The sequence below is a fragment of the Eupeodes corollae genome, chromosome 1 (genome assembly GCF_945859685.1).
Source record: "Eupeodes corollae chromosome 1, idEupCoro1.1, whole genome shotgun sequence".
Taxonomy (NCBI): Eukaryota; Metazoa; Arthropoda; class Insecta; order Diptera; family Syrphidae; genus Eupeodes; species Eupeodes corollae.
The window spans coordinates 33,683,570-33,710,870 of record NC_079147.1 but is presented as its reverse complement, the minus strand read 5'-3'; the positions used below and the strand labels follow the sequence as shown (position 1 = coordinate 33,710,870).

At 34.2% G+C, this 27,301-nt stretch overlaps 2 protein-coding genes across 2 annotated transcripts in view; one reads left to right on the top strand and one right to left on the bottom strand.

The window, feature by feature from the left end:
* Positions 1-27,301, bottom strand: part of LOC129942792 (uncharacterized) — a 324,873-nt gene that overhangs the window by 273,030 nt on the left and 24,542 nt on the right. The window lies entirely within an intron of this gene.
* Positions 1-27,301, top strand: part of LOC129942794 (signal element on autosome protein 2) — a 142,545-nt gene that overhangs the window by 99,842 nt on the left and 15,402 nt on the right. Inside the window, exons 2-4 of the mRNA XM_056051865.1 lie at positions 18,836-19,080; positions 19,455-19,898; positions 23,543-24,084. Of these exons, the coding sequence (XP_055907840.1) occupies positions 18,836-19,080; positions 19,455-19,898; positions 23,543-24,084 (1,231 nt within the window). The remainder of the gene's footprint in view (positions 1-18,835; positions 19,081-19,454; positions 19,899-23,542; positions 24,085-27,301) is intronic.

The following is a 27,301-nucleotide window of genomic DNA, read 5'->3' as shown; positions in this document are numbered from 1 at the left end:
ACGTATTCCATGCGTCATCATTGCATCCCGAACAAGTTACAGTTTGGGGCGGTTTACGGGCCGAAGGCATCCTCGGGCCGTACTTGTTTCGTTATGTTCAAGACCGTCACGTTACTATGAATGGGGATCGAATATTTTTGGCCCCAATTGGATGATATGAACTTGGAGAACATGCGGTTCCAACAGGAACATGCGGTTCCAACAGGAAGGTGCCACAAGCCACACAGGGAACGTCACAATCAATTTATTGGAAACCAAATGGATTATTCGCTTGGCCGCCTCGGTCTTCCGATTTGACGCTGTTAAGACTATTTCCTGAAGGGCTACTTTTAGTCTATGGTCTATGCCAAAAAACCAGCGACGATTGATGAACTTCGAACGAATTTCGAACGTAAAATTGCAGCAGTATCAGGCCGATTTATGCTTGAAAACCATCAAAAATTGGGTTAAGCGTCTGGACTTCTGCCAGCGTGCCCGTCGCGTCGGGGCCATGCAAAAGAAATCAAGTTCCAAACGTAATGACATCCAACGTACCTTCACAGGAATATAGAAAGCCATTGTTATCCAAAACCGTTTTTGTTTTATTTAAAAAAAAAAACTTTTGTAGCGCTAATATTGAAAAACGTGATTACATGATAAAATATCTAATTTATTTGGTTTTATGTCTTAAATGAGTATTCGGTTCCCTTTTACGAGTATAAAAGCTCTCATAAAAACTTTCTTGAATAATTTAACAACTGGAACTATTCTGAATCTCGTCTTTTCTTAGGCTTTAACCTTGAGCATCTTTTGTTCCCTAAGTTGTAACTTATAAGCATTTAACTAAGTTTGGATTGAAAAAGTATCAATATTATATTTAAAACTTCTTCATAAGTTTGGATGATAAGTTTAGTTCCATGCTTTGACAAGTATACAAACAAACGAAATTCATTATAAGTATTGAATTTGTATCTAAATAAATAATTAGTATGAGTGCAACTATCAGCAACTAGGATATTTGTAACATTCTGTTCAAATTCTGAAATTCATTTTCCGCCATTTAATAAAAAATCGTGTTGTAACTTTTCTTTTGTTATTATTCATAATCATAGGTATCATTATTCAATCAAATAAATTCGTAAATATATCAAAAAATGTCAGAAATTGCCTTGATTACGTCTTCCGTGATTATACAATCGTCATTATGTACATAAACTGGCGTTAATAGAGTGCAGTAAGTTGGTTGGTACCAAAAGCGTAATCGTAATCCATCAATCGTTTTATCGTTCAATAAAAATCAACCTACAAATTTACTATATGTGATTTTAATTCAAAAGAAAGAAAAGGCATTTCATTTTATCATAAATCAAAATCAAAATCACACCAAAAAGTCCTCATACTGTCTTTTTGATTTTTTAAAGTTTCAACTATTCGAGAGTATGAATGCAGTTGATTGTTTAAAGGAAGCAATTTCGCTTCAAATTACATTTGAACTTTCAATTTTCTCGCGCGATTCCTGACAATAAAACACGATCATTAGTTAAAAAGACAGTTTTGTTGTTGTTGTTGTTGTTTTCCTACAATTCCATTCCAGTTCTGAATTGGCTAAGCAATTGTAGAAATTCGTGACGTAAATCATACTTCATCAATTTTGTTTAAATGTTTTGATTCGAGGTTGACTGATTTAGTGCAGCGCGGCGGGGGTCGCAAACCAAACTTAAGATCTCGAAAGCGCTTACTTAATGCTTTTGACTTTAGCGACAAAAATAGGAAAACAAAAGATTGAATGCCTTAGCACAGTGAGTGAATACATTGATTTGCACCTGGTTGAACGTTGTTCTCGATTTATCACCACCTTTCCGCTTTGACTTAAACACGATTAAATCCGATTTTAAAGAATGACTGGACATGTAACAGTTATTAGGAGAATTTCGCCGCTCTATAAAATGCTGTGTCCAAGCTTAATTTTTGACAAAAAACTACTAAACTATTAACATTCAATGTTTGCCTGTGTCACCAAAAATTTTTTGACGATTAGTGAGTCCCTCCTGAGATTTTGATACTTCTTCCAAAAGTTCTTCTCAAATCATCCGTTTGGATTTGTGATGAAAGTTTAGGTTGTCTTCTTCTTCACTGGCTAGTAACTAGATCCTACAATCTGCAACGCCTTCAAATGTATTTGTTTTAACTAATTGAAAAGTTCTCAAGAATTGATTAATGCAAACAAAATACCGGATTCGGTCTCTGTTTCCTTTCTTGATCCATCAATTATAATATTTAACAATTAAGTTCTATGAATGATCGTATACTTCTAATAACATAACCAATATAGTTAATTATTGTTTTGTTCTCGGCATTCACGAATAGCTTGAATGTTAGATAGATCAGTTCGGTTCAGACATCTGGCCGACAAGAAACCACGATCTAATGACCTGCTTCCGAAGGCTTGGCAGAACAGACAGCAGCAATAGATATCATGAACGAAAGAAAATTCTCATTGTTATAGGCATACAGTCCCGAAGGTAGTGTTGTAAAAATTGTTGATAATATTCATCAAATAGCTACTAGTTGTAGCAATAAGGTTTGAGAGCAGTAGCTTTTTCTTTAATGATCTCGAAAACTGTTGAACTAATTTCAATATTTCACATAATTTATAGAGCGCCCAATATCTGATCCATGGGTGCTCAAATAACTACCGAATATTGGAAGCAAATTGACCATAACTCAAGCAACAGCTGTCAAATTCCAAATGAAGCATTGCCATATTAAAAACTACACACCTAAAAATATCTTCAGAATTTGGTAGGTTCTTATTTAAATAGTTTAAAAGATGATCATGGACAAAGTAAAAAACTACCAATATTGGTTATTAATTGTTAGCTTAGGTTGATGGGATGATTGATGACGTTATCGTCACACATAGATTAATGTAGATCCATTGTAATACCTTGAGATACTGAACTTTTCTAAGAAGTGGACTGTGTCTTCTTGTTCTTCCTCATCACTGGGGCCTCTGCACATATCAACGGTAGCATAGTGTATTTGCATTGTATGGTAACCCAGAAGGTTGGTATTGGAGTATTTTGTTACCAATGATGTGTTTTAATTCACGGGATAGGGTGTCTATGATTGAGTCTATACTAGATTGGTTCGAAGTTGTACCAAACTTCTCCAGTACGTCAGCTTAGAACCGTAAGTTCCTAGGGATAGTAATTTAAAACTTCGATTTGATTATTGTGAAAGAAATCGTATTAAAGCAGTTTGGCTGGTCAAGTATTCCACATTCGTGTAGTGCGATTAAAAAAAGAATCTCTGTAGTTCCGAAATTGGGCTCAAGGGTAAACTGATAGGCATTCCTAGAAGAACAGCTATTACGGTGAAATTGTTTGAGAGAAGGAATGCAACTGGCTATTTCGCTAGAGCTAGAAACCTTACGACGCGACGGTGCTCAAGAAATACAAAATTTTCAAGGAAACAGTCGTCCTATCATTTAGAGCATTGGTCTTACAATTGAGCATTTTTTATGAAAATAGCGATGAAATAAAGACAGACATGGAACCTTACGACATCGTCCGCGACGGTGCTCAAGTGATACAAAAGTTTCACTTAAACAACGGTCATCTATCATTTAGAGAATTGGTGTGACAATTTGAGTGCACAGTTTCTGATGAAGATCCAATTGAATGTTTGATTTTTAGCTGAGGTCTTTAGATCTCTCCAATTTTCTCTAAATTTGTATCAAAACTACCCTATAGGTATTTAGTTTGGTCTGATAATTTCAGTTTGGTTCCCTTTATACTAGAGATTGTATAATTTAGGATTTTCCTTCTATTTGTAAAGAGTAGTAAGTTCATTTTAAGAGGGTTAATAGTTTTTTGCCCAGCGTGTAAAACTTCTGGCGTTAGATTGCTACGTATGTCAATATCTAACAGTCTTTCAAACATTTTGAGAATAAACGATGTTAGACTTATGGGTCTATAGTTGTTAGCATTTGTGTTGCTGAATTTACAAGTTTAAGGTATAAAAACTACTCTTATCTTGCGCAACAGTTACTGTTTTGTAGTATCATAGGGTAGATACTGTTAGGGTCTGGTGGTTTAAAAAAAATTTTTTCTATCTAAGGATATTATGTCAGTCGGAAAAATGCTTTTGGAGAGTAAGTCGTTGACTTTGATTCGGGTTTGACGTGGTTGTAGTGGGTATTTAGTAGAAGTTCTAGACATTCCCGACATGACCATTGTTTTGGTAGTCACCCCATAGGAGTGCGTTCTTTAGCTAGAAACTTCTCGCTGACTTATTGGTACATTCTATTTCGACGTTGAATTTTCACCAGGAGCTTCGTTTGGCTTGTCTTGGGACTCTGTTTTAAATTTTCTTTGTCTTCGACTTGAAAGAATCCCTTCGCGTTTTTGGTTTAGAGCGTTTGGCAACATTGACAAATTTTCTTGTTTCTTTTCTTATGTTGCCAAGCTCATAAGTCCAAAAAGTTTTCAAATTACTGAACAACAATGGTTAATTTTTGATATAATATTTAAAAAAAAAATTAAAAATGTATTGATTGTTACAACGCTCCCGCGAGTTTTTTAACATCATCTTTTCTTTGCATAAAAAAGGCAACCCTGAATATCCAACAAACTACAGAGGAATTTCATTTTCACTGCAATACAGCTTTTTAGTTCAGTATTGCATACTAGATTATCCAATTGGATTGAAAGCAAGGACATTTTGAATGAGTTTCAAGCAGAGTTCAGAAAAAATCACTCAACAAACGATCAAATATTTTTTTTAGTAAATATACCCAAAATCTACAAGAATGGCAAAACGCTTTATACCGTTTTCGTCGACTTTCGGGCAGCATTTGGTTTTATTCCTAGGAAAGCTCTCTTCCATAAGCTCTGCAATTATGGGATCTTTTCAAAAATAATAGCAGTCATCAGAGTAATGTATGCAAACAACGTGGCTGGAGTGTAGGATGGAAAAGAACTTTCCGATGAGTTTCAGACCTCAATGGAACTTAAGCAAAAATGCGTTTTAAGAGCGCTACTGTTCAGTCGATACATAAACGATATAACAAACTCGATGAGAGGCGGTATAGTGCTTAGTGGAAAATCCATTCCTTGTCTCATGTATGCTGACGATATAGTCTTCCTGGCCGAATCTATAGGTGGAATGCAGCTGATGATGAATAGACTTCAGTACTATTGCAAAGTCTGGAACCTATCAGTTAATTTATCAAATCCCAAAACATTGATATTTAGAAGCGATGGAGAATGGAAAAATGGACTTTTTAAGAAAAAGTCGTAGAAAAAGTTAAGGAGTACAAGCATCTGGGTGTATTGAGTACCTGGAACCTGAATCTGAAAACAGAATTCCGAGACTTGTGCTAAGTCACATCATCAATTGCTCAACAACTTTTTTCAATATCATCTGAACATATCCGTTTTTCGCTTGATTCGAAATATGATTTGTTGATGAAACTCAAAAACAGAATGTATGATCGGATAACTGAGGAAGCGCAATCATCTTTATATAGAAATTACTACAGTAAAGTTAACCACTTTTTGGAAAAAAGCCTTACACCTTTGCCGATCACACTATGCGCAAAATCAGTACAATCTTTAAAGTCAGAGGTGAACACCTCAAAACGAAAACTAAAGTGAAACTATTGATTGTTAATTCTGTACCGATTTAAGTAAAGTTTTTTTTTCCGAATTTTCGATGGATTATTAAAACCTAACTCCACCTCGCCGACTATTAAAAATATTAAATCCGACATAGGTACTTATTAATTTTATTTCTTCGCAAGTAATTCAGATCATTCATCGACAGACGACCTTGCTGTGAGAATAATATTTTTAATTTTATACCACATAACAGCCATGGAATACCACATAATAATAACCTTCTTTTTCTATAAAATCTATAAACGAGTAGTTGGTAAAAAAAAGTTGTTTCTTTTTATTAATTTGTTCCCATCCCCAGGTGTTACTTGCACCTCTGCAGCGGCTAGCCGCTTTTAATATTCTATTTCTGTACAGAAAAATATGTATAAAACAAATCATTGGGTTATTCGGTGGTTAATCACAATTTCAAGCCATTTAAATGTCGATCTCATTCTTGGTAACCTACTAGTATCGTATCAACTTCTTTTTCAGTTGTTGACGGGTGAACATTGAACAACATTCAAGACATTTAGACAGTGAGTCAACCGAATAAATAATGATACCAGTTGAGTTTTTATATCTTGTTGTTGTTGTACAGCTAATGTAGATGGATTCTTTGAAAGGTAAGTAAGGTAGGTAGGTACCTCCATAAGTTGGTCGTTTTGCAAGTTAATGTCGTTCGTGAATTTTTTGACTTAGTTTTATTTTTGTTGTTGTGTTTCTGACCAACACTCGACTTGCGGATATGGTTCTTTTACTTATGCCCTAAAAACAAAAAGTATAATTTTGTAAGAAATGGGCTCCCATTCACTTATCACGATTTCCGGATACAAAAATGTCTAGATCGTAAGAAATGATGAAGTACCAATTATTTTTGGTGTGTTTGGAAAATAAGTAGAATTTCATAGGGAAACCTTTTTTTATTTATTTTTTGCTACAGAATAATCCTTCATCCTTTTGTTTTTGCTTTTCATAGGGAGTTCTTTTATTTCTTGTTTGAGGAATCATTTCACGGCCTTATAGATTCTATAGGTCAAGCTAATTATTAGAAAAAAGAGAAGCTTTAGAAAGGAATTGTTGGTGCATATTGGTTTTAAATTCTTAAACATTGCAATGATAGCCGTTCTACATTCACCTAGTAAGGCTAAAGAACTAATCTCTGTATTTCACAGTATGGTCAAATTTGAAGTCACGCCCAAACGGTTAGGCATTATTAGACGGCTCGTACTGATAGGATCAGAATCAATGAGGAGACACATTTCGGCACAGAAAACAAAAACATCTTTATTATATACGTAGAGAAGAAATGTTCAGTTTCCTTGATGCAAGTGCTACTCGTAGATAACGGTCAGAGTGGTTAATTCCGATTTTACGATAAACAAGACTGAATTTTCGAAACATTACAATTGTACAATGGTGTTTAGGTCAGAATTTATTTGAAAACCTAAGAGTACTTTCGTCAGCGAAATAATGAATTGAATCAGTAGTTGCAGACAGTAGATGATTAATAAAAATGAGAAAGAGTGTAGGAGATAACACTGAGCCCTATGGCACACCACCATTTATTTTGTGGTTGTATGACTTGAACATATATAGGGTCCGCAATATAACTAGTGATTCGACAGATAATTAGTTTAATCCTCCCGCTGAACGAAATTGGTTGTGTATAAGCTTGAACAACGCTGGGAACAACGCTTAGATAAGATGCCGAATTTGTCAAAAAATCATCTTTTCAAATGAAGCTTATTTTGATCTTGGCGGGTATGTAAACAAGCAAAATTGTTGCACGCATACATTGAAAAGCCGATACACCTAAAACGAGTCACTGTTTAGTGCGGATTTCGGTCCAGAGGCATAATTAAACCATTTTTCTTCGAAAATGAGCAGGCAGTATGAGTGGTTACAGTCAATTGCGCTCGTTATCGGGCCTGTTTAAAGAATTTACATGTTAGTTAAGTAAAGAGCTAACCAATGCAGTGTCATGGGTTACAAGGGTAGGAACTGAGAAAGAGGTGGAATTTCTAATGTTTTTCAAAAATAACGTAGTTTTACTGCCTTTGGCACATTACAGTAATTACTTACTTAAGGTGGCCTCCTGTTTGAACTAAGGCCTCAGCAAACAAACGTTTCCATCTAGCTCGCTTGCTAGATGTTTTCAATTGAGTAGGGTCATTTTCCACTTGTGCGCTCCACATGATTTCGCCCTAGTCATTTCAGGCGTTGGACTTTTATCTTTTAGGCTACAGCCCGTACAGCTCTTTCTTCCATTTTCTCTTCTACTCACTTTCTAGCCATAGGAGGGCATACATAACACGACCCTTGCACCCTTGCGTTCATTCGCTTTAGTCATAGTCCATGCTTCTGCACAGTGTATCACGGGAACGATGTCATTAGCATATGCGAGTAATTGGACAGGCTTTTGAAAGATAATGCTTTAGAGGGAGCTCTGCACTATTCTTTCAAGGGATTCCAAAACTAGACATGGTTCTATACAGTTCGTCCCTGTAGATGCTGTCATATTCGGGCTTGAAATCGATGAAGAGATGGCGGGTGTCGATTTAATGTTCTTGGAATTTTTCCATGATTTTTCGTAATGTGTATATTTGATCGACTTTGCACTTTTCTTGTCTAAGGCCACACTGATAAGGACATATCAGTTTATTGACGATGGGCTTCAGGCGTTCACATATTACGGCAGAGAGGATTTTGTAAGTGATGTTGAGAAGACTGATTCCTCCATATTTGATGCAGGTCTCCTTTTTTTCATTATTGAACAAAGAGTACTGAGGTTCCATGCATCGGGCATGCTTTCTTTCGACCATATTTAAGAGATAAGTAGGTGCCTCCTAACCAAACTATCTTCAGCGTCTTTTAAATGCTAAGCATTCAAGACATCTTCTCCATCTGCTAAAATTTTTAAAATTCAACTTTTCATCATAAATTGTATATAGTAATGTTAGTTTTACGCGTTTTCAATAAAACAACTTGTTTCTTATTTAACTTTTTATTAATTTATTTCACTGCTCGATGGTTCACAAAAGAATGAATGACTAACTTAAAAATGATTAGATGATAGAACTTACAATCTAAGCTTAAGACTATGTACATAAAAGGAACTCTCCAACTTTATCTCCAAAGAGAGATAATGTTGGATGGAGTCTTAATGATTTACATAACATTATCACTATTGCTGTTTGCATTGCAAACGACAATAGTGCGAGAATTGATTCTAAGCCGGGTGAGCCTTCATGTACATTCTATTATGTAACTCCTCCCCGGGTAAGAATTTTTGGTCTCCAAAAATATTCTTTAACAGAATTGTACAAATTTCACAATTTGTTTACAGTAATTATAAGTTGTGTATGGAAATTTTACATAATTTTCAATTAAATTCTCTAATTTTTGTTTTTAATTCCATTAGTTATAACTATGTATAACAAAGTTTATTCGTATTTTTTTTTCATTACAAAATTCTTCATTAGAAATAAAATGTTTTTTTTTTTTTTTTTTTAATGTTTTCTGTTACTATTTTTATTTTACTTACGAATTACCTTTCATTAAATTACATTTGTTTTAAGAAATTCGTTTGCTTTTAAATTCTTTTAGATTTCTTATTTAACATAATCAAACATTTAAATTCATTTTTTTTTGTTTAAATAGCAATGTGTACTGCATACATTTTTACAAAAAATATTATTTTAATTACAATTTCATTTCAAAGTATTTTTCGAAGTACCTACTTAAGTTTTGTGTTGTTATACATTTCGAATTTTACACTTTTTTTTGTTTTGTTTTTTTTTTTTGTTTTATGCAAGCACTTCAAACTATCCTTTCAATAAAAATTTTCAATAAATTAACTTTAAATTAGTAGACTAGGCAATGCTATCATTTAAAACTTTAAGAAACGATTATTGTTAGAATTGTTTTTGAAGCTACCTACAACTAACCTCAGACACATCATGAGCACAATTATTATAGTTTTAGAATATTGTGTAAGCAGCTTAATAGTTTGTAATAACCCTGAACGCACTCTGCATGAAATCTGATTCGAATACAATCTTCGAAAATTTATATTTGTGTCAAAATGACAGATAACAGAAAAGGAAACAAGAAATCTTTCATTTTTAACGTTTTACTTTATTTAACTGAATATTTGAATGTGAACACAATAACACATTAATTTTTACCTAATTTGCTAATGAAATATAACAAAAGTCTTTTCCTTCGAACAAATATTGAACAAAATAAACAAAAAGAATACACAAATTATAAATGAATGAAGAATTGAAAAATAAATGAAAAACTATGGATTCTATGATTTTACGCTGCGGAGAAAAAAGGATGAAAGTGGTAATTCTGGTAAATTTCATTATTATTTATTGTTTTAGGTACTGTTTTCTTGCTTCTGATGTTTATATAATCGTTTTACTTGTTTTTTTATGATATTTTATGTTTCTATTTGTAGTTTTATCTATAGTATAATTGCCTTGTTTTTCGAATTTGTTCAATTTTTTGTACTTCGGTCTACTTTTCACTACAGTTCTGTTTTGAACTATGTTTGGGCACTTGTTAGATTCGACGGCATTTTGATTTTTCTTTTTCTTGACCCTATCTACCTTTTGCTTTTGAAAAAGGTCAGCGTAACTATCAATTTCTTGCTTCGAAAGCGTTTTATTAATGAAATCTAAAGGTCTATGTTTCGTTGTTGAATGTAAAGTCGAATTGTAAATTGTGATTACCTTAAATAATTTTTCATCTAAAGTAGAATTATCTTTTGAAGCATTCAAAATTCGAAGATGTTCATTAAAGGTACCATGAAGCCTCTCGATATCAGCGTTTCCAGTTTTCATAGATGCTGTCGTTCTATGGAAGAAAATATTATTTTCCTTTAGGAATTGCTCAACAGCCGAGTGCAAAATGCAGGAGTCACCATCGGAAACAATTTTGTTGGGTTTTCCTAAAAATTGAATTCTCTGTTTGATTGCATTTAGTACTGCAATCCAATTCCTATCTTCCAAGGGATGGATAGTGGCATATTTTGAGAACTTATCAATTGTTGTTAAAAACATTTTACCTCTTTCGGGAAACCAAATATCCATGTGGATGATATCATTGAAATGTTTTGGTTTTTCAGTGATTTCCATTTGTTCCTGCACCGGATGTCGATCGTGCTTTGCGAGAATACAAATGTCGCAATTATTTATAAATTTTTGTATTTCTACTTGCAAATTTGGGTAGAAATATAACTGTTTGAGTTCCAAAAACATTTCATTTATACCCCTATGATTTTTAGCTAAATGTTCCTTCTTAATTATTGTGAGCATATCATTTTTATCTGTAACATCTTTTAACTTTACATTGGATTTTAGTAATTTTAATTTATTATTCATAGAAAAATATTTAACGTACAAATTTTGAAAATTAAGGTACAAGGACAAATCATTGCAAAAGATACACATAATTCCCTTCTTTAATAAAAGTCGTTTCATTATTTCCAATAAGTTGCTTTTTTCTTTATCAACTTGTATAAGGTTCTGAATTTTTTTGTGTACGATTTTAAAGGAGTTTTTCTTTCGAGCCATAAAAAAGATGAATCTGATTTTTAAACAAGTTTACGGGTTTTTCCGAAATGTAGATGTGTTGAGTTTCATCCTCCATAGCACTATGGATGGTGGCCGCAGTAGAAATAACTTCATCGTTATTTGTACCTGGCACTGAAACTTCACCAATGACTTCATCGTCATTGCAACTTTCAGGTACTTCATTATTAAATAAATCAAATAAGCTTACTTCATCGTCAGCTTTTTGACTGTCACCGGTTTCATTTTCACCGGAAACGTACCTACTCAACCCATCTGCGACGACGTTTTCTTTCCCCTTTAGGTACTCGATATCGAAGTCGTATTCGTTAAGCATTATTTTCCATCTTTGGAGCTTCATATTAGGTTCTTTTATGCCATGTAACCACACCAGGGGCTTGTGATCCGTTCGGACAATGAATCTTCGGCCAAATAAATACGTTCGAAAATCTTTCACTGACCAAACGACCGCTAAAAGCTCCTTCTCTATGGTAGAGTACCTAAGCTCATGTTTGTTAAGAGTTCGAGACGCATAACAAACAGGGTGGTTATCTTGGGTAAGAACTGCTCCTAAGGCGAAATTGGATGCGTCCGTGATCAAAACAAATTTCTTGCAAAAATCAGGATTTCTAAGGATAGGGTCAGAAGTTAGTAGGCTTTTTAGAGTATTAAACGATTTAATATATTGTGGATCGGTTATTTTCAATTTTTCATTTTTTTTTTTCAAGTATTTAATCAAAGGGTACGCTACTTTGGCATAATCCCTAATGAATTTCCGGTAGTAACCGGTTATACCAAGAAATTGTTTTATTGCCTTAACTGAGATTGGAAGTACCATTTCGGTTATCGATTTAATTTTATTTTTGTTTGGTTTTATACCATTTTGAGTGATAACATGCCCTAAGTATTCGGCTGATATGTCTCCAAAGTGACATTTGTTAATTTGGATTTTCAAATCACTGTCCTTAAGTTTTTGAAAAATTTTTCGAAGAGATTGGAGATGTTCTTCGAAACTTGTAGAGAAAACTAAGATGTCATCTAAGTAAACTACACAAATCCTGTTTAAGTAATCTCTAAGCACATAATTCATCAGCCTCTGAAAAGTAGCTGGAGCGTTTTTAAGCCCAAATGGCATCCTTAAAAATTCATAGTGTCCACTCTTGGTGGAAAACGCAGTTTTGGCTCTATCTCTAGGATCTACCTCAATTTGATGAAAACCTTTCACCAGATCAATCGTCGAAAAATAATTACATTTTCCTAATTTGTCGAATAAATCGTCGATGTTTGGCATAGGAAATCTGTCTTCTACTGTTTGTGTGTTCAACTTTCTGTAATCTACAACTCGCCATTGTTTTTTCCCATCTTTATTATCTTTTTTGGGTACAATCCATATGGGCGAATTGTAGGGACTACAGCTAGGAACAATTATCTTCTGCCTCAACATTTCCGATATTTGACGATCAACTTCTTCAGAGTGAATCTCCGGATAGCGATAGAGTTTGCTATAGATTGGAATTGGAGTTATAATTCGATGACGAATTTCATTTGTAAAAGATAAAGTATCTCCTTCTTCATAAATAATTGACTTGAAAGATTTAAGTAGTGATTTTATTTTTAAAACATCAGAATTTGGTAGATGATTTGAAAAAAGAGAGTCATCAATTTCAGATGAAATTGATTCGTTGGAAAATAAACTTAAAGTATCTTTATTTTGTTCGACATAGTTTGTGTAGTTTTCTTCATCTTCGTTCAAGTATAATTTTATTGTTGCTTTATTTGTTGTTAGGCATCTATTTTTAAAATTGGTAATGGCTTTCAAATCAAGAAGAATATTATTCCCTATTAATCCATCGAAACGGTTATGAAATTGATATTCCAAAAAGTTAACGAAATAGTCATTTTCATTAAATTCCTTAAACAAAGGAATTCTGTATTCTATATTTGTTTCGACGTTTCGATCAAGAACTTTAAGGACATGATTTCTAGTTTGAACTTTCCATTTTGGATTGCAAACGTTTTGATTGATGATGCTCAACTCGGCACCACAATCAATTATGAACCTTAAAGGTCTAATATGGTTGTGAATAATTATATAGGGAAGTCTTTTAGGCGATTTGCAGAAAAATTTTCGTTTTGATTTATATTTGGGTTATTCGAAGATTGTGCTGAATCAGCCTCATTTAAAGAGACATCCATAGGTTCGTAACTATTACTATTATGTGTCTGCCCACTCCTATTTGACCTTCGAGTTTGATTACTATAGGTATTAGTTCTTAGTTGTGAGGATTGGTTACTACTTTTGTTATTGTTTGGAATGTTTCCACTTCTTATGTTAACATTCGATGAATTATTATTGTTTAGTTGTCTATCACTTGTTCCTTCATAATTTCTTGGGTAAGCATTATAATTATGCCTTACCGAATCATTATTTCGTCTGTAGTTGGAATTATTTTGACCATTTCCTAGCATAGGAACACTGTTTCTTTGAGCCGAATTGAAATTTGAACTGCTCCTATTCGTTTGTCTATAAAATTGATTATAAACTGACGTATTGGGACCGGAATTTTGATGGTTTATTTCAGTTACCACCTTGTATGCATCGAATAGTGTTTGAGGGTTTCTGCTTAAAATAATTGACTTTGTAGGCTCAGGAAGATTATCTTTAAAAGCTTCAAGAGCTATTCTCTTATTAGAAGTTATAATTACCTCATTATTGTTTTCATTTAAAAGATATGAGTTATTAAGTCTACTTAATAAAGTGTTTATTTTTTGATAAAAATCCTCAATATTTGTTTGAACTCTAGCTGTTCTTATTTGATCTAAGAGTTTATTTGCTGAAAGTTTTTCTGCAAAATTCGTTTTTAAAATATCTCGGATTTGTGCCCAATCTGCTAACCTACCATGTTTTTAAAGTTCAAGCTTTGCCTTTCCCACAATTCTATCTCTTATGTAACCTAAAAGGAGTGTTTGTGTGCTTGCATCAAACGTTGCTACAATATGAGACAGTGTATCAATCCTATCTAGAAAATCAATAAGTAAACTGCTATCACCATTGAATTCAGGCACTTTATTAATTAATCCTACAATAATCTTAAATCTTTCCGCCGGATTAATAGCTTCCATTTTATTTAAAGATGATCGATACTCACTTGTTAAGTAGATGAATTTTCTTTTGATGATCACTTCATTCGTTCCTTTCTGATCCGAGTATGATGCTTATGTTTTGTTTTTTATCAAATTAAAAGTTTCGTCTTTTCGTATTTTTATTTTGTATTGGTTTCTAGTACTTTTTATTATTCTTATTTTATTTTTTGTTTGTTTTTGAATGATGATATTTTTCAAATGATTTTTTTTGTTGTTATATTTTTAATTACTTTAGTTCAAAAAGTTTTGTATACTATTTTTATTTTGCAAGATTTTGTTAAAGCACATCATTAAGTATGAAAAGGCATTCTTTGCTAAGCTTGGTTTAAAGCTTTGTGTTATTTCAATTAAAGTTGTAATTGTATAACAGTTTGACACTTTCATTTAAAGCTTGGTTTAAAACAAGAATTGTTTTTGAACTAACTTTGTCGAACCGAACTTGTATGAGAGGGTTGGTTGTTTTCGAACTAAATAATATTTGGGCGTCTTTTGCGAGACTGTACTTATTACATGGACGATAAGTTATAGTATTTTTCAATTTTTTTTCTTGGTTTTCAAGAATTGTAGTTTTTTAATTCTGTCTTTTTTTTTTTTAATTCTTTTAAATCGCATCCAAATTTTTGTTTTATTAAGTTTTTAATTCCTTGCACTTGTTTTTTTTTTTAAGTTAATCTTTAATTTTAAGTTAATTTTTAAGTTTTTTTTTTCAACTTTTTGTAGGTAATTTTTTTATTATAATAATTTATTATACCTAAGTTCACTTTATTGCATTATTTTAAACACTCGATTTTATAAACCTTTTTTTTTGTATTTATAGTCTATTTAACCCGTTTTTTTTTTTTTTTTTACGACTGCGCCAGTAATGTTAGTTTTACGCGTTTTCAATAAAACAACTTGTTTCTTATTTAACTTTTTATTAATTTATTTCACTGCTCGATGGTTCACAAAAGAATGAATGACTAACTTAAAAATGATTAGATGATAGAACTTACAATCTAAGCTTAAGACTATGTACATAAAAGGAACTCTCCAACTTTATCTCCAAAGAGAGATAATGTTGGATGGAGTCTTAATGATTTACATAACATTATCACTATTGCTGTTTGCATTGCAAACGACAATAGTGCGAGAATTGATTCTAAGCCGGGTGAGCCTTCATGTACATTCTGTTATGTAACTATATACTTAACAAACTTGACATGTTAAGACAGAGGTGTCCTTACAAAAATACCGTTTAAGCATCTATGGTTCAGGGTTTTTTGTTTTAAAATTGTAAAATAACTTAAATCTAATAACTTTTGAAGATTTTTCGAAAATTTTATAAAATACTGCAAATAATCAAAATTAATTCTGAAAATACGGTTTTTGAGCTACAACCTTTTGAAATTCGAAAAATTTACATCAGACTTTCTCAGGCTATATAAATGTATGAAGTAGTTTTTTGTCAATAAAATGTGTGATGATTTTAAGAATCTATAATTACTTAAATTCTTATTTAGAAACAAATTTTAATTAGTTTTTAAGTCTTTAAGTCTCATTCAATTACCTTAAATGCTTAAATAGTTCTAAGCGGAAAAATAATAAACGGTATGAAAGAAATTTTAATGTTGAAACGGGTTTTCATGAGTTTCAACACACATAGGTAAGATAACAGTTTGGATTCTGAATCAGCACTAAAAATTAACTAATTTTCAAAAACATACAAGGAATTACATTGAAGGTTTTTTCAAAACTTGAAAAATTCAGAAAACTTAATGAAATTCTAAAATGATTTAAACTTTATTTAGAAGACAAAGATTTGTAATTTGGAAAATTATCATACAATGTTTTGTTAAGCAGGCAGTCCTTTCAAAAGGTCTTCAAAAATCGGAAGAGACACAGCACACCTGAATATTGCAACGGCTGGGAAAGACAGAATGTGGTAAGGAATTCCACATTCGCCTAGTACGGTTAAAGAATGAATATCTGTACTTGACGGTACGACCGAAGTTAGGCTCGAGGGTATACTGATGAACATTCCTAGAAGTACGAGTATTACGGTTGACCTGTTTAAGAGGAGGAATGCAACTGGATATTTCCATAGAGCATCAGCCGTTAAAATAACGGTAAAAGAAGGCGAGACAGAAAACTTTACGACGATGTTCAAGCGACGTAAATAATCCGATGATGGTGTTATCACCAATTAATCTGAATGCACTACGTTCAATACTATCAAAGAGGCTCAAGAAAGTTGCAGGAGCACCAGCACAAAGATTGCAGTTACACTCAAGCTTGGGACGAATAGAGGTTTTGTAGATATCAGCCAGATCAAAGGGGAAGAAAAACTTCTTGCATAACTAAGAAAACCCAAAAATCTTGCGGCATTTTTGGCGACATCGTGTATGTGATCGTTCCACAAAAGGTGATTGGTGATACACATACCGAGAATATCGAGATATTCAATCTTCGCGATGCAAGTGCTATTGATGGATAATGACAAGGGGGATTTATATGCTTTAACGATACCACGCAGTTTTTTAATGAGCTTATCATATTATGTCGTTGCAGTTCCACATCCGAAGAAGAGGGATGTGAATCTGAAAACGAATAAAAAAAGCTAAGAGTACTACCGTCAGCGAAACAGTGTATTGGAATAAAAGTTGAAATAGAAGTTGAATTCCTTAATAAAAATGGGAAAAAGTGTTGGAGATAGGACAGAGCCCTGGGGCACACCAGCATTTATTTGGTGGTTTTCAGACTTGAATCCATCCAATACAACTTGTATTGAACGATTCGAAAGGTTATTACTAATCCAATGAAGGAGGTATTCAAAAACCGAAAGCACGCATTTTCGATAAGAGAGCCTGATGCCAAACCCTATCAAAAGCTTTTGAAATATCAAGTGCAATAATCTTACTTCTCCAAAGCGATGTAAAGTTTGCTCCACTGTTCGGTGAGATGAACCATGAGATCACCAGTGGACCTATTAATCAGCGTTTCCATGACCTTGGTAAGAAGGGACCTAAGTGCAATCGGTCGGTAATTAGAGGGTAAAGAAGATTCGCCTTGTTTTGGGATAGGCTGGACAAATGCGGTTTTTCATCCGCTCGGAACGAGCCCTGAGGACAGATGAAAAAGCTTACGCAGTGGTTTTGCCAGCGATGAAGAACACCTCTTTAGAACAATAGCGGGGATACCGTCCGGGCCAGCGGATTTATGAATTTTGATATCTTTAAGAACTCTTGCCACAGTACGAGTGCGAAAAAAATTGGTCCCATAGAATCAACTCGCTCAAGTACAGGCGAAGTCATAACACTCACTGGCAGCGTTGAATTAGCTGCATAGTGCATACTTCCTAGCAAACAGATTGTCATTGTCATTGATAAAAAGCGTAGAACTGAGGAATAAAAAGAATACCTCATATTTTTTACAAATGACCAAAAATTTGTACTGCATTTGGGACATTGCAGTATTTTTTGCCGTAATTTTTGGTCATGTAAAAATTTGGTCCGTTGAATATGGGCGTTACACGCCCGTCCTGGTTTGCTTGAACTTACTACAGTCTTTCTCAGTTGGATTGGCTTTAAAACAACGGAAATTTACTTTCTTGACCCTAATAACCTCTTTACCTAACTATCATTCTATATTTTTAGTTTTTACAATTCTAAGGAGGTTTTTGTATGAAATTTTATACTCACAGTTTAAGGCAGCTGCTTGCCGAATTTACAATTGAATATTTAGAATGAAACAACAACAACTACCACCAAGTTCATAGGCTGGAGTTATAGCTATTTCACGGGGACCAACCCGATCATCAGACTCCTTTAGTGGTGCTTAATCGCTTTATGTTCAATTTAATTTTTGAAGAACTTTTGCCCGAGCTGGGCTTGAACAAGCGATCTAGCGTGTGAGGAGCTAGTGCACTACGCACTACGCCACCGCACCCACATGAAAGTTGTAAGCCAATTACAGGTTTTTTCGTTCTATCGAACTATAACTGATCCGATTAGCATTTTTCTAAGCACACACAAGTAATTGTTGTTGTTTTATTCAGGTTCCTTCTATTATCTCCTCTCTTTTTCATAAGCCAACGATTTCGATTGGATTCGTATGAGGAGGGAGATGAGACGAAAGAGTTGACACGGGTCAAGATTTTTAATTTTTACAATTCTAAGGAGGTTTTTGTATCAAATTTTATACTCACAGTTTAAGGCAGCTGCTTGCCGAATTTACAATTGAATATTTAGAATGAAACAACAGTGTTTCATTAGTGTGATTTAGCGTCTCTCAGGAATATACCAGGAAAAAAACTATCTACTTAAGGCATAACTTTATACTTATCTAAGCCCCATACGTGCATGATCTTAACTAAAACTATTTGAATTATAGTCTACATACCATTTAAGCATTCTCATTTTAATTAAATCCAAATCCAAACTCAATTCAATTCAATCTCTAAACAGTTTCTTTTTATTTCATTTTGAATTTTAGTGCCCATCGGAATCAATGCCATACAAGTATCACCAGAAGCTGGACTGCGAAATGCGTCTAGCGCCATAATGAGAACCACTGAGGGCGGTTTTATTCCAATAAATATGGCATTTACCGCACCAAATCGAACGCTTGGCACCGAAATGAGTGCCTCCGAACGCACTCGTCGACTAATACCTTATGTAGCATATTATTCACCATCGCAAACAGAATTTCCAATCAACCAACAATATGTCGTTCAAATGGTAAGTTTCACTAAACTAAACTGATTGATTGAATATACCAAACAACAACTTTCCAATGTTGATAATGAAAAATACTAAATACTAAACTATACGCATCTACTTGATAAATCAAATTCCAAATTCTAATTTTAAAATCGCTTTTTCTCTAACTAAGTTTGAGTGCACAAAAATGTTCGTAATTATTTGCAGTGCAATTGAAAATCGGAACATTAGAAACTCCATCTAGAAACTTGATTAAACTCAAAAAACACAATACCACAGTCGTAGATGCGTAGATGCGTAGGATACATAGTATTGAAAACTGTTAAGCAAATAATTATTGTGTTTAAATAAATTTGAAAACATATCTTTTTATCTCATTATTGAATATTTAGACACCACCATCACCGTCAAAACAACAACTTCACTATCAATCACCACAAAAATCTCAAAAGCAACAGCATATGCATTCACCTGCGGCGGCTGCCGCAGCAGCATCCTCAGCCATACCACTTCCAACTGCATATGTCCATATGAAGGTACCAATAAATAACCAGCACCAGCTCCAAATCCATCACCAACAACAACAACAACTGCAGTCTCATGCTCATCACAATCATCACCACTCGCCACAAGCTGTCTTTCAAACAATTGCCTACGGTGGTCAGCATCCCCCAACCCAGTTGAAGGAGAAGAGCAAACTCGCGGTAAAAGTACCACAGCTGCAGCATTCAATTGTGCCACCAGCACCTCCTGCTGTTGGCGGTGCAACGCAACAACAACGCATCCTTTATCCACATAATACGTACAACAAGGAAGATAGTTTAAGTTTATCAAAGGTAATAATCAAATCAATTTTTTGGAATTAATTTTGAGGCTTGTAACATGTCAAAATGTTGGAAATCCAATAAGTAAATTGTTATAGGGTGCTTTTTTTAAAGGCTAAAAACGTTGTACAACAATTTTCCGAAGGATTTCGTTGGACTCAATTTAACCCCGACTCCAAAATCATCATGTCAGGTTTTTGAGATATTAGTTTTAAAAGTTAAAAAAGTAAGGCATTTTGAGGCTAGTTAAATTCAAGAAGTGGTTTTTGTTTTCAATAAGTTCGTTATGCTTTTCCAAATCTTTAGTCCATATCTTTAATATTCAGTTTTATTACAAATAGAATCAGATTTAATTTTTCAAAAATCTTCATGAGTTTGAAAATTTCAATTGTCTAACATAAATCTTAAGAAACTTTAAACTATTTCTCAGGAGGTTATTAGCATCAGGCCGCTGGCGCTGGCCTGAATAATAACCCTGCTATTGTTCTGATAACGTGTTTTTTAACGCTGCCGAAGCCATTGCACAAGCTCTTCCATAGGCCCTATTCTGCAGGTCTTTTTCCAAGTGGATGAAAAGCCGCATTTGTCCAACGGTCTCCTTCTAACTATCGTCCAATGGCACTCACGTCCCTTCTTTCCAAGATCATTTTCAGTTTTAGAAATATCTTGAAGAAAGAAAACTTCTTAATGATCGGCCATATGGCTTTCGTAGCATTAGGTCCACTGGTGATCTCATGGTTTATCTCACAGAAAGTAAGATTTTGGTCTTGAGATTTTAAAAGTATTTAATAGAGTTTGTCATCAAGCTTTAATAAAGAAAATGCGTTATACTTGAATCTTTACTTTGCTGGATTAGAAATAAGCTTTTGGACCGTTCAATTTAAGTATTGGACGGGTTTAAATCTGATATCCACAAAATAAACGCTGGAGTGTCCCAGGGCTCCGTTTTGTCTCCGATATTCTTCCTTTTTTTGGAGGAATGACCTTTTGTCCGAAACTTTTTACCCAGATAATTGTTGCGCTGACGACAGTACCCTGATAGGCTCATTAAATTCTAATATTCACAGCATTATACAATGGTGACCAAAAACCGTGTAGAATTTCGATAACTCAATGCAGTCTACTGTCGCAAAAGTTTAAACCACCTCCAATCCTACAATCCAGAGATGTTATTCTCATCGAGAAGACTGAGCTAGGTATGTGCATCACGAACCGCTTGTTGTGGAGTGATCACATATTAGACATCGCCAAAAATGCTGTCAAGTACTTGGGTTTCCTCCGAAGATGCAAGAAATTATGTACAGAGATTTTATTTGTCCATAACTCGAGTATAATTCTCATATCTGGAGTAGAGACCAAATAACGTACTTGAACTTTTTGGTTAGAATTGGAAAAAAAGAGAGCTCTTAAAATGATTAACGATCGTTCTCTTATTGAGAAATTTGATACACTGGAACACCGCCACGAAGCATCATGCTTATTATTGTTTTAGCAATATTTTTATAAACAATGCTCTAGTGAAATACCCAGTTGAATTCCTCCCATAAAACAATATAACCGTTATACACGAACTTCTAGGAATGCTTATTTGTTTACCCTTAAAGGCAACTTCGGACGTACTTTTAAGTGTTAGGATTTTTTCTTTAGCAGCACTACACGAATGTGGAACGCTTAAGCAGGCTAAATGTTTCCAACTCATTACAATGTGCATCGGTATCTCCTTTTTAGTCTTGCCCTAACTTCCTTATCCCCTTTTTAGTCTTGCCCTAACTTCTTTATTACTTGCATTAGGTTTAATGATTATAAGGGATTTTATAGCCCCTTGAGGGTTCCCAAAATATAATAAAAAATCAGTCTTCGTCAAGTTCCGAAATATATTGAAAAAATAATTAAAAAAATTTGAAAACGAGCATTTTTAAAATAGGTAACGATTTCTAAAAATATTACTCAACTCTCTTCAAATCTTTCCCAGTCGTCTTGATTTCTCTTCTTTTAAACACACCAACTTTGATGCTTTCCTGTTTGGCCCGCAATGTACCCGACTTTTCGAATCGTATGTATACAATCCGATGCCACTTTCGTACTCGTATAAAAGAGTCTTTGGGTTTCGGACCCGATTTCGCATGAAGCTCAGATAAAGTAAATTTGAAGGTTTGGGCCAGAAAATCTTCAAGCTCTTTCGAAGATATCTATCAACGAACGTTTGCAGCTTTATTGTGAAAGTGTCTGTGACGCTTCAATAATCAATATTGTGGCGGAACAGCCGTTGGTTGTTCTTATACGGGTGTTTATGTCTCTACCCTAACTACGCTACGTTCAGAAAATTCCATTAAAATCAAGCCACTGACATTCCTTGAGGAATTGCAATATCACTCTTAATTGTAATCAAAGAGCTTATTCAATGAATTGTATAAAGGAGTTTTGGGGTTTTGAAACTTTTGAGAGAGCTTTAAAAAGCGACACACTAACGCAAACCATTGCAATCAGGATGCGAAGCAAAAGTTCTATAGTTAAAAACGGGCCATTAACCGCAAATATTTCTGCGTGAAAAACATTAGAGTAGTCTGGGAGCTTTATTGATCCCTTAAGGGGAGGATTATATGAAAAGATATCAGGCTCTAAACAGATCTCCATTTAAGTATCGATGTTCATAGTTTTACTGTGCATATTTTTCTCTGAATTTTTAAGATAGTTGGCAAAGGCTGGCCACCATACCAAACCTACCAAACCTGCATATTTCAGTATTGGCCTAACAATAGCCTAGGCCCCATTTTCTTACAAAAGTCTATACGTGCTATCGTCTAAGATTCTTGTTTGAAGCATAGAATCAATTTAATTTGACAACATTAGTTCTGTGTTGACGAAATTTGGGGCTTGTCGAATAGCGCTGCTAGTGACATTGTCAGGGCCTTTTCTATGTCCAAGCATACTCATAAAGATGTCTTTGAACCAGAGAAACAACTATGAAACATTTCAAAAACATTTAAGAAAATTTTAAAAAACATTTCAGAAAAAAAATAAAAGAAACAAAAACATTTCAGAAGCCAAGAAACGTTTCAGAAATGTTTCTGTAAACTTGCTTTGTAGACTTGTATGATGTGAAGTTGTCAAACATTACATGACACTTTCTTTTAATTTTCTATATGATAACCTATGTTTGAGAGTGTGAGAGATTTTAAGAGTTTCAGAGCTGGTGTAGGTCCAGATTTTGTCCGGTCATTTTAAGAAACCTGGAGAAATTTGTACCATTTACATGACTTTTCAAATTCTGAGAGCATCATTTATCGTTAATAGCTTAAGAGTTGTCTTCCCCCCAAGTCATCTTTTAACTCCGAAAAATGGATGGAGGTCGCTATAAACTTTTTTTTTAAAGTAAATTTTCACAATTCGGAAGCGTTTTTCAAGTGTCTATCGATTTACCATAAATTGCCAAACCTTATTTAACATAAATGCCAACACAGTTTGACATTTTCATCTGTCAAACCATAGACAACAACCAATAAGAGTACTCAAGCAACTTAAAAAACACCCTTTCGATATTCAATATCCACAAGGCCATAAATATTAATGAATGTTTTCAGAATTAATTTGACATAAATTACATTTAAAAAAATGAGTTAAGAGTTATTTTTGTATATTTTTACTTCATATTGCAGCAATTTCATTCACAAAAAATCAACATGACACCATTTACACCGACAAATAGTGTTCCGGGTCGATTTATACCGATTGTTTATACCAACGAGCAGCAACAAAATAACAATATTAATTACAAGACTCCCGGGACATCATCATCAATCGACCTTCATGAACAACAGCAACAACAACAACAACACCAACTCCACCATCAACAACAACAACGTTACCAACAACAACACCTTCATCAGCAACAACTTCATCTATACAATGACCTGCCATCTATTGGGCAGTCAGACGAACAACACCAGCAGCTTCAGCACTTGCAGTCACATCCAAGTGGTTCCGTTGTTGGTCATAAACAACAACAACTGAATCCAGAGGACTACCATCGCCATCGACCACAAGGAGAGATTGTTGTTACCATACCAGCATCTCCGTTGCCCTCTTCGGAATTGGTGGTGCCAAAAACTTTGTCACAAGTTCCGCCGCAACAGCAGGACAATAGGCAGCACGAGCACGTGCAATATGTGACCATATCCACTCCAGGACCACCATCAAGGTACGTAAAATCCATAAAAGTAAATATACATCAATGTTCCATTGCATAGTCTCGAGGTAAAGAAGAAAGTACAAAGCGTTGAGAAGGGGGAGAGCAGTGAGATGTACAGGTAGAGGCACAGGTTTAGGTTAGTGAATGAGTTTTGGTTGAACTCTAAGTAATTGACGTGTCAATTGGGAACAACCATTCATTCTTCGCTCTCATCGTCGTCGTCCACCATTACCACCACCATCGGTTGTAAGAGAAGTGTCTACACAAGCTTCCACTGCTTCGAGAAGGAAATACAAAAGGCCATATGGGAAATAGGTATCATCACTTTAAAATTTAGGAATTGAAATTTGTTATTTTGCAAGTTGAGAGTATTAACTTGAGTTACATTTGCATTTTGGGACACAAGGAAAGAGACAAGTTTAACAAATTAAATACAGACGAGCTCCCCATGGCCCATTGCGTAAATCAATCAAATAAGTTCTTTTTTATAGCTTGACCACTCTGATAGAATTCGACATAACAATATATAATAAGCTTGCATTAGGAGAACATCAATCAATGCGAAGTGCATCAGCTCCTTAAGCTACTACTTATTTAAGAGCTACGACCACCAGTGACTGTTGACAATTTTTTTAATTAATATAAACCAATGAAAGACTAAGTACTACACCGGTGAAACAAATGTTATTCAAGTTTTGAGGTAGCGCAACTAATGTTCTAGACATGAGCCAGATTATTGTCCCAAAGTCAGTCAAAATGTTTGGCCATTTCTAAAAAATATGAGTAATTCTTTCTCTTCCTCGGTTCCTACGATCGTTGTCAATGGCACTCCATTTGTTAGCTCTTTATAGAAAGCTAATCTCTTTGCTAGGCAGTTCGCAGCCAATTCAACGCTGCCAGTGAGTGTTATGACTCCGCCTGTACTTGAGCTTGTTAGTGATTCTATGGGACCAATCTTTGTTCGCACTCGTACTGTGACGGGAGTATTAAAAGATTTCAACATTCATAAATCCGCTAGCCCGGATTGTATTCCCGCTATTGTTTTTCAACGCTGGCAAAACCACTGCGTAAGCTCTTTCATTTGTCCTACTCCTCAGGTCTTGTTCCGAGCGGATGGCAAACCGCATTTGTCCAGCGAATCTTCCTTAGAGGGTAACTCTAATTACCGACCGATTGCACTTAAGTCCATTCTTTCCGAGGTCACAGAAACGCTCAAAAAATATCTCGAAAATGGAAAGCTTCTTAATAACCGACTTTCGTAGCATTAGGTCCACTGGTGATCTCATAGATCTTCTCACCGAACAGTGAGAATCTTTACATCGCTTTGGAGAAAGTAAGATTATTTCACTTAATATTTCAAAAGCATTTAATGGGGTTTGGCATCAGACTTTCTCGTGCTTTCGGTTCTCACGAATCTCTGCTTCAATGGATTAGTAACTACTTTCGGATCGTTCAATACAAGTAGTATTGGATTTATTCAAGTCTGAAAACCACAAAATAAATGCTTGTGCCCCAGGGCTCTGTTCTATCTCCAACACTCTTTCACATTTTTATTAATGATATCTTGTCTGCAACTTCTAATACAATACATTGTTTCGCTGACGATAGTACTCTTAGCTTTTCATTTTCGTTTTCAGAATCACATCCCTCTTTTTCGGTTGTGGTACTGCAACGACAAAATATGAAAAGCTCGTTAAATTCTGACCTAAACAGCATTCTACAATGGGGAATAAAATAACGCGTGAAATTTAATGCTTCGAAAACCCAATGCTGTCTTGTATCGATGAAGCGAGATATACCCCCTTGCTATTATTATCTATGGATGTCACTTGCATCCAGGAGATTGGACATCTCGATATTCTAGGCAGGGTATCACCAACCACCTTTTTTGGAACGAGCACATAAGCGATGTTGCCAAAAATGCAGCAAGAAGTTTGGGTTTCCTAAGGCAATGCAAGAAGTTTTTCTCCCTCTCTTATTTGGCTGTGATCTACAAAACTTATATGGGCATTTCCACAGTATTTTTAACTTTCATGTTACCACAGTATATTAAGTCTTAGTAATGAAATTGGCACTTTCTAAGTATATAGATTTTCGTATCATGACTTATTTCAATTATATAACCTACTTTTGACTTGATTGGATTAAAATTTTTAATTAAAATTAATAAAAAATAGGCTTAAATATTGCAAATTTCAAGCGTACCAGATGCAAATTTGTTAAGTTTTATAAAGAAAAAACATTTCAACGACCTTTGAAACAACTTAACATCATTAATTTATAATTATTTATAATATACACTGATAGAAAAACCTCGATATAAATACGTGCTACCATTTAAAAAATAGTACAAAGCAATTAAATTAGAGTACCTCCGTTTTTACAAATATTAAAATCTGATCTTTTTCTCTATATAACTTTCTCACCGATCGATTCAGGTAGTATTTTATAGGCTTAAATTATTCTCTATCAATCAATAAATCAATTAAAATTAAATTTGATCATGTGCCTCTATATAAAAATAAATAATGGCATTTTAAAGTTCAAAATTGAAAACGTAATTGGTACAGAATATGTTATTTTTTTAGCGGCACACCTATCGATAAGATCTTACAGAAAAATAAATGATTGTGAATGACAATTTTACGAATAATCAATAATAAAAAAAAGCCGTTGATCAAAATTTTTAAATTTCAAAGTCTGTACGACAGTACAAAATCAAATTTTTTTTATGAAATGAGGGTTTTTCATTGAATGCACACATCTCCACTGCACTGAACAGAACGGAAGATATTTATTAACGATGTTTCAAAATGAATCACGCAAGTATTTTCTTGTTATTTAGATGATAAACAATCAAGGAAATGTTTGTTTATAGATGTGCCTCAAAATAAAAAAAAAAAAATTTCAATTGTTGAAAATGAAAGATTCTGTGGAAATGCCTATATACGTCCAAGGCTTGAGGATAACTCCCATCTTTGGGGGCTGGTGCTCCTTCAACTTAATTAAATAGTTCAACCGTAATACTCGCGCTTCTAAGATTTCTCATTAGTATATCCTCGAGCCAAACTTCGCTCGTAATGTCAAGTACAGATAATCATTCTTTAGCCGTACTACGCGAATGTGAAATTCCGACACGTCCTTTCAACCCCTCTCTCTCTTTCTCTCCCTCCTGGGTAAAATACAAATAAGAACATTAATAAATATTGCTGACACTAAAATATAA